Here is an 8,720-nt window from a genome sequence, read left to right on the forward strand (position 1 = left end):
TCTACGACCGCCCCAACTACATGGGAAACCAGTACTTCATGAGGAGGGGCGAGTACGCCGATTACACGAGCATGATGGGAATGAAGGACAGCATCAGGTCTTGCCGTATGATCCCCATGGTAGGTATTAAACACCATCAGTCATATGGACAACAAGCACAAAACTTGATATTAAAACATTTTTATTCTCTACACACAAAAAACAGCACAGAGGTCAGTTCAGGATGAAGATCTACGAGAGGGAGAACTTCGGTGGTCAGATGAGCGAGCTGATGGACGACTGCGACAACATCCAGGACCGTTACCGTATGAACGACTGCCAGTCCTGCCACGTGATGGACGGCCACTGGCTGATGTACGAGCAGCCCCACTACAGAGGCAGGATGATGTACCTGAGGCCCGGAGAGTACAGGAGCTTCAGGGACATGGGCATGAGTGGCATGAGGTTCATGAGCATGAGGCGTATCATGGACATGTGCTAGACATTTTCATTTTAAAATAAAAAATTACTTGAGAAAACAAAAAAACTTGAGCTTGTGGCTTTTTTTCTTTTCCACAATAGACTGAATAAACAGTGAGGATCAAATATGAAGTGGTGTCCAAACAACGCATGTTCACAGCATTAAAGATTTTCCTGGCATTTTTCCCTTGAATAATCATGAAAAGAATACAAAATAAATTATATCACAGATGCAAACACATTTTTAAAACATACATTATCACACAAACATTGAAGAGTAAGTAAATATAATTCTGGAACAGAAAATGTAAAAAATATTTGTTAATATAAATCACAATTAAGCTAAACAGAAAGAAATTGTAATAGTATTACAAATTATTAATTTTAAGTAACTGCCGTGGAATACGTTCCACATAGGTCCACTATGTAGCATATGAGATTGATGTGACACCTTGTCGTTTGACCTCATCTAAAGCAGCAGTAGTCAGCCCTGCTATACATTAACATTTACTACTATCATTTATTAGTATTATTTTTATTATTATTATTATTGTTGTTATTTAATTTTCATTTATTTAACCAGGTAAAAATACAATATAAACAGAACACACGCTCTGGCATTCTCTATCAGCTGAGGGACTTTAATTAATAGTAAGTACAGTAGTCCAGCCTACAGTTTTCAGGAAGGATGTACCTAAATTTGGCAATGTTACAAAGGTGAAAAAAGGCTGTTCTTGAGGTTTGTTTTAAGTGGGTGTTAAAGGATAAATCAAAAATAAATCCTAGATTTCTGACAGTAGTTGTGGAGTACAGGGCAATACCATCCAGAGTAGCTATACCTTTACATAATATGGTTTGGAGGTGTTAAGGGCACAATAACTTCAGTTTTGTTTAGTTTAACATCAGAAAATTGTAGGTCATCCATGATTTTATTTGTTTAATGCATGCTTGAAATTTGACTGACTGGTTTTGTCTGGCTTGATTGGATAAATTAGGTGTGTGTCCTACTAATATTGCCTAGAGGAAGCATATATAAGGAGAATAGAATTGGGCCAAGCATTGAGCCTTGTGGAACGCCATGGCTAACTGGAGGATTTATTGTTAACATTAACAAATTGAGATCGATCAGATAAATAGGACTTAAACCAGCTTAGTGTGATTCCTTTAATGCCATCTAAAGCCTCTGTAACAGGATGGTCAATGGTGTCAAATGCAGCACTAAGATCTAGTAAAACAAGTAAGGAGACAAGTCCTTTGTCTGAAGCAGTTAGACGGTCGTTAGTAATTTTCACCAGTGCTGTCTCTGTGCGATGATGCTTTATAAATCCTGACTGAAAAGTCCTCCAATAGACTATTGCTATGTAGAAAATCCCATAGCTGATTAGCGACTTCTTTCTCAAGGATCTTGGAGAGAAAGGGAATATTAGATGTAGGTCTATAGTTGGCTAAGACCTCAGGATTGAGGGAGGGTTTTTTCAGAAGAAGTTTTATCACAGCTACTTTAAATGACTGTGGTACATAACCTGTAAATAAAGACGCATTGATCATATCTAGTAATGAAGTGTTGACCACGGGTAACGCTTCTTTTGGTAGCCTTGTTGGGATGGGGTCTAAGAGACAGATGACTTAGCTGAAGAGACTTTTAACAGTAATTGTTGGAGGATAAATGCAGTCTAAGGTCTTGTCAGGTCTTGTTCTTTCTAGGGCTCCTGCGTTTAAAGGTGAACCATTAGAAGTTGAGGGGAAAAGGTGATGAATTTTATCTCTAATTTTTCTAATTTTATTATTAAAGAAGCTCATAAAGTCGTCACTACTCAGAGCTACAGGAATAATGTCTTCTATTAGTGAGGAGTAATAGTCTGATCTGGCATTTCTGAGGGCCATGTCCTAGATGTTAGCTGGGGCTGATCCGTTGGTGGGCCTGTATGCATGTACTAGGGTCTTGAAGCGGATGCAGGCAGCAATTGGTGTTTATTGTGGGAGAACTTGAGGTTGAAGACAAGCTGCTGTGTTCTGAATGAGGTGCCGGGGCCAGATGGCACATGCAGGAATGCCAGCCGGGAGGGAGTGGCAGTAGTCTAGAAGTGAGATGACTAGAGCCTGAATCGAGACCTGAGCCGCCTGCGTTAGAAGGGGACGTATCCTTGCAGCAAGTTGCAGCAGGGAAGGAGAGCTGGTCATCAAGTGTCACACCCAGGTTTCTAGCCGTCTGGGTGGGGACTACCACAGAGTTGTCAATTGTTATAGCAGGGTCCTGGGTAGGAGAGCCCTTCCCTGGAAGGACCTCAGTCTTGTCAAGGTTGAGTTTCAAATGGACCTCCAAGAAGAATGTCAGTCAGACAAGCCGAGATACGTGCCGCTACTTGCGTTTCCGCATCCGAGAAGCAGAGAATTAGTTGAGTGTCATCTGCATAACTGTGATAAGAAAAGCTGTGCGAGTGAATCGAGTTAAAAGTTAAGGGTTGGTGTACAGAGAAAAGAGGAGGGACCCAGGACGGATCCCCAAGGAACCCCAAATTGTAGGGAAGAAAGTTTTGAGATACTGTAGACCCTCTCCAAGTTACCCAGTAGGTTTGGTCTGCCAGGTAAGATTTGAGCAATGAGAACGCAGAGCCTGAGACACCCAGATCCTTTAGTGTCAAAAATGAGCATCTGTTGGTCCACTGTGTCACACAGCTGACAAGATTGCAGTTGATACCAACACACAGGCCTAAACACAAGCAGACAGTCTGTCACAGAACAAAAATTTCAAAAGAAGAAAATGGCTTTTGCATTGTTTTTAGAAAACATAGTATTTCTACTTAGCATGTTTTCTTAATATCTGATGACACATTTTTTGATTCACACAGTAAATATATTACATATTGCAACTATTTTGTTTTTTAAAGATTACTTTTTGGCCATTTTAGTCCTTTGTTTAAATGCTGAAGACATGAAAGGGGAGAAATAAGAGGAATGACAAGCAGCAAAGGGCCACATATTGCACCTGCACATCTGGAACTTGAATTAACCTGATCTTGTTTCTTGCAAAAATAACTTGTGGCCATGCAATAATATTTTTGATATATTATGTTATAACATTGTTTCTAAAAAGGGGGTCCTGTAACCCTAGGGGTACTTTGGAGTATTGCGGCACACAAGACTTTGACCAAAATTAATATTTTTAAAAAACTAACTAACTAACCAAAATTTAGTGATGGATTATAAACATTTATTGTAGCATTTTTGTGTTACTGTTTTTCAGTTACAAGGTTGTTGTTTAGTATTTATATAGGCTCTTTATTTACCCAAAATGTTTTGCAATGGCTGAAAATTTCAAAGGGGGAACATCATTGCAGGAAAAAGTTGGAAAACCAATGTGTTATAAAACACATAGTAAGGGTTGCCATAAATCAAACAGGTATCTGCTGCACGTACAGAATTCATGCAGATATTAAAAATAGCGCCAGCACCTTTTTTCACTAATTTAAACAACAGATACAGAAGCCATTTGATCTAGAATGATAGAGCCTGTGAGTATGCATAATAACCCTTTCCCATCAGCATTTACAAACAGAGGGTCTAACATTGCATGCTGCTGACTCATGGCTTCCATACAATGGTGCCATCGATTGTGTGGATGCCACGTTAGGTATAAAAAAGGCTAAAATCCAGGATAGGATTTGCTATAGCATCAGTCAATGTTTCAGCCACCATGCACGGCAAGGTAAGCGTATCATGGATATTTTACTAGTATTGTTGCTCCTATAATATATGCACACAATCAGTTTTTGTCTTTGCATGTATATTGTAAATTATTGTTCTATGAAAGGCTACATTGATGCGTCCTTTTTTGGCACTTTTACCATAACTCCATTTCCATAATGATTGCTGTTTACATCAGGGTTGATATTGGTAACTATCCATCCATACGTTTGACACTGAACTTTAGCTGCTCTGTTGGAGTCTAGATCATCTTCTACGAGGACAAGAACTTCCAGGGTCGCTCCTATGAGACCAGCAGCGACTGTGCTGACATGTCCTCTCACCTGAGCAGGTGCCACTCCTGCAAGGTGGAGAGCGGCTGCTTCATGGTGTACGACCGTCCCAACTACATGGGTCAGCAGTACTTCCTGAGGAGAGGGGAGTACTCTGACTACCAGCGTATGATGGGTTTTGGTGACTGCATCAGGTCCTGTCGTAATATCCCCATGGTATGAAACCCATATGTTAGGAAATGTATCTCATATATACTCATGTATAACTGCAAACAGGAGCTTAGATTCCAATCAAAATGACTAATTACTACATATTTACTCATAACAGCACAAAGGATCCTACAAAGTAAGGCTCTACGAGAGGGAGAACTTCGGAGGTCAGATGTACGAGCTGATGGACGACTGCGATAACATCCAGGACCGTTACCATATGTCTGACTGCCAGTCCTGCAACGTGATGGACGGCCACTGGCTGATGTACGAGCAGCCCCACTACAGAGGCAGGATGATGTACCTGAGGCCCGGAGAGTACAAGAGCTTCAGGGACATGGGATATGATGGAAATAGGTTCAGCTCCATCAGACGCATCACTGACTCCTGTTAACTTTACAAATAAATCTCTTTTAAAAACAACTCAGAAATAAAATATTTTCCAAATTCAACATGGCATATGCAATCATTATGGTTGGAAATCTATCAATCAGATTTTTTTGGGTGTATTGTAAAATTTGAATGCAATTCTTCAATATGCAAAAGAAAAAGAGACCGAGATTATAAATAATTGTTGTTGCTCGTTCATTGGTTCTGTTATGCTCTACATTATATCCATAATTTACAACCTCATATCTTCATTTAAAGAAGCTCTTGCAAAGTTATAAATATTGGGGGGGAAATCTCACCCTCATCATTCTCTTCTTTATATTAAAGTTAATGTATAGTTGCCAAGAAATGCACAAAAAAATATTTAAAATTTAGGTGGTTTAAGTAGACTTAAAAATATATATACTTATTTGTAATAGCACTAGTAAAGGAGTTATTGCTGATGTTGTTATTGATTTTATGATGAAATATATCTTAGAGTGTAGCTTGGAGCATAAAAACATAAGGTTAGTGAGGTCATAGGTTATTTTTCACATCAAATAATACTGTGTCTTAGTTTTACTCAGGAAAGAGTAAATAAGTGGGGTCACAGTTTTCTTTGTTATGTAGCATTTAACCAGTTGGCTGATTCAGTTGTTAAAGGGACAATCCACGTGTGGTAGGCAGTACACATTCCTCCACAACATCAGAGACCACACAGCCGTGGATTTAAATAAGGATTAACGACTGAATGGAGACCATGAGGACTTGATTGAAAATGGTACTGTGCACTTTAGATGGAGAGTTTAACAGGATGAAAAGAAGTCAGTATTCAGTAACTTCTTTCCCCTTTAAAATGATAACGTCAATAAATTTAGATACTGGAACTGGATACTCTTCTTTTTGATTTATTATTATTACACTTCATTTATGCATCTTCTTTAGCCAGATAAGCGATAAGGCCGACATCTTCTATTCCGATAAAGGTCATTTCATACCTTGATAACAATATATATCACCGTATAGCATGGTTTCTAGTAAGTCAATAAATAAACAGTTTAAAGGAAATGACCACATGGTAAAGCCTATTTGTTTACACCTATGTGGACTTCATATGAAACTCTGAGCTCCTCTCTCCTCCTCTCTCCATCTGTCCCAGTAATGCTTGTTACTAACTTAGCTGCGTGGAGTTTATTCCCTGGAGTCATAGTAATTTCTTGCATTGCCAATTTCCCTGGATAGTGGTAGCACGTGGATTATGGTTGCATCTGCTGCCATGGTCCTTCTTGACTTTTATTTCTAGTCATAGTTCTTTTATCTTAATAGTCGGTAGAATTGCCACTGTTCATTATGCCAACTGTTTTGCCAACAGTAACTATTATGTATTATATTTCTGTTTATCTGTATCAGTGTCTCTGTGTCCCAACCAGCAGTTGCAGACGGACGCCCACCAAGAGCCTGGTTCTGTCTGAGGTTTCTGCTTGTTAAAAGGAAGTTTTTCCTCGCTCCTGTCACCACAAATGCTTGCTCTGGGGAGGAATTGTTGGGTCTCTGACATTGTGGTTTTGTCTAGACCTACGCTATCTATAAAGTGTCCTGAGATAACTTTTGTTAGGACTTGACACTATAAATAAAATGAATTGAATTAAAGAAGTCCACTGGGGACCAACTACAATCATTAGATCTGAGAAAAGTCATTTAGTTAGTTTTGGTGCTCACAGTAATTTTCACATTTATTCAGCTAAGGTGGTGTCAAAAACAGCTTGTGTGCAGCACCTAAACCTTATAATGGTCGGGCAAACCCTGTTGTGTGGTCTTCCTCTTTGTCCAGCTCACTGAGCCTGGGCTGTGACAATAACAAATAACCACTAGTGCTATATTTACACCTGTTTTTTCATAAATCAAAATCTAGTAGTGGCCTAATTAATATAGACCAATCCAATTTCCACTCTGGTGATCAAGAAAAGGTTTATCTTATCTATCTAATCTGCCCAAACACATAAAGTGTCTATAGTGAAACACAGCCTGGAATACCACATATTTATCAAGTTTTTAAGTATTATAAAGAGTTGAAGTCAGGGTTTGTTTTGCTGTTATCGCAGAGCAGGAGACCAACCTGCAACCTCCTCAAAGTATCAAACACATTAGTGATGCATCTGTTCTGTTCGAAAGTCTCAGTCATGAAGTGGTTTCACAATTAAACTTCGTCTATTTCATTTAAAGTAAACAGACTCAAGTAGTTACTTATAGAAACTTGTTTGCAAAGGTATACACCCACAAATTACTTGATATTAGATAAAGTTGTGAGTGAAAATTATTTAAAAAAAACAGAATGGGATTTTATGTGATCAATTGTATCCCAGATAAAAGACAAATCATTTTTTGCTTTGTGCTGTTTTGACACATTTTGAAAATGCGCCACATAATTATAAATATAACATACTCTCCACTGTCCAATAATGATCCACGGTTTTTGTTGAATTGATTTGTAAGAATTAAATGTAAGCATGCAATTGCAAATGATATGAAGATAGTGTAACAAAAGAAATATTAAAAAAATAAAGAGCTGGCTTTGGATACTGTGTAGTATTCAAAACCATGAACGTCACTGTCAGTTTAAAGTAAACATGAAAAATGCATCTTAGAAGACTTTATAAAAGTATATTATTCTAAAAAGTGAAGTTATCTGTATCTTTAATTTTAGAATAATATACTTTATAAAGTCTTCAGTTGGCTCTCCCCATGCAGTACTGGTCCCTGTTCAGGTAGCAGCTCAGCCCAGCCCAGTCACCGCTGGTCTCACAGGAACAACCATGGAAGTTTCTGTCCTCGTAGAAGATGATCAGAAAAAGACATTATGATGACAGTGTTTCATTATTAAAAGGATAAATTTCATTACTTGTTTTTTACATCGTCAACCTGCCCATGGTCATGACTATAGTTACTTAGGGGACTGGAAACATATTTTCTGGTGTATGATTGTGACAATGGTTTAATCTCAGAAATTAAATAAATGTTACATGTGGCCCTAATCTTTTCTATTAATAATGATGAATACATTTCATACAATCATCACGTTTTCGAGTGTCCTACAGTTTAATCTGCTTCAGCAAGTTGTGTATTTGTTCACTGCTATCAATTCTGTTTCTTCTGGTGTCTTTCCTGTTTCACCAATTAAAACATTAAATTAGAACAGTATGTTTGTGAAAAGCATGTCCTGTGTTGTTTAGCAGCTCAAACAACACAAAGCAGGGCCTCTTCTCACAAATGCAACCACTGCAAATCACCATCTGTTGAAGTTCACTTTGAATTAAACTGTACAGGGGGGCCTCTGCTCCCAGTTGCTCTGTCAGGAATTTGAACAATGGTGCGATGTATCCTCTGGATGTGGGGTCAGGTATAAAAACAACAGGGGGGACATCGAGAAAAGTGTGCAGTCCCATTTGAGCCACAGCTGTACAGACCCCAAAGTAACTGTAGTCATGACCATGGGCAAGGTGTGTGCAGCTTTAGCTTTGGATTTTTACTCTAATTAAGGTCCACTACGTAAAAAAGAATAACGAAATTTATCATTTTAATAATTAAACGCTGTCATTATAATGTCTTTTTCAGATCATCTTCTACGAGGACAGGAACTTCCAGGGTCGTTCCTATGAGACCAGCGGTGACTGCGCTGAGCTGACCTCCTACCTGAGCAGGTGCCAC

At 38.6% G+C, this 8,720-nt stretch overlaps 2 protein-coding genes across 4 annotated transcripts in view; both read left to right on the top strand.

The window, feature by feature from the left end:
• LOC116688874 (gamma-crystallin M3) overlaps window positions 1-506 on the top strand; it is an 850-nt gene extending 344 nt beyond the window's left edge. Inside the window, exons 2-3 of the mRNA XM_032515024.1 lie at window positions 1-119; window positions 206-506. The exon at window positions 1-119 is cut by the window's left edge and continues 124 nt beyond it. Coding sequence (XP_032370915.1) covers window positions 1-119; window positions 206-481 — 395 coding nt within the window. The 3' untranslated portion in view covers window positions 482-506. The remainder of the gene's footprint in view (window positions 120-205) is intronic.
• Window positions 1-8,720, top strand: part of LOC116688872 (gamma-crystallin M1) — a 20,213-nt gene that overhangs the window by 10,891 nt on the left and 602 nt on the right. The window contains exons 1-3 of one of the 3 annotated variants that reach the window (XM_032515022.1): window positions 4,009-4,165; window positions 4,410-4,652; window positions 4,765-4,985. The exons of 1 other annotated variant lie outside the window; for it this stretch is intronic. In XM_032515022.1, the coding sequence (XP_032370913.1) occupies window positions 4,154-4,165; window positions 4,410-4,652; window positions 4,765-4,985 (476 nt within the window). In that variant the 5' untranslated portion in view covers window positions 4,009-4,153. Of the gene's footprint in view, window positions 1-4,008; window positions 4,166-4,409; window positions 4,653-4,764; window positions 4,986-8,720 lie in introns of those variants that run through there. One more of the 3 variants, XM_032515021.1, reaches the window with a different exon arrangement.

This window comes from Etheostoma spectabile, chromosome 5, assembly GCF_008692095.1.
Source record: "Etheostoma spectabile isolate EspeVRDwgs_2016 chromosome 5, UIUC_Espe_1.0, whole genome shotgun sequence".
Classification (NCBI taxonomy): domain Eukaryota; kingdom Metazoa; phylum Chordata; class Actinopteri; order Perciformes; family Percidae; genus Etheostoma; species Etheostoma spectabile.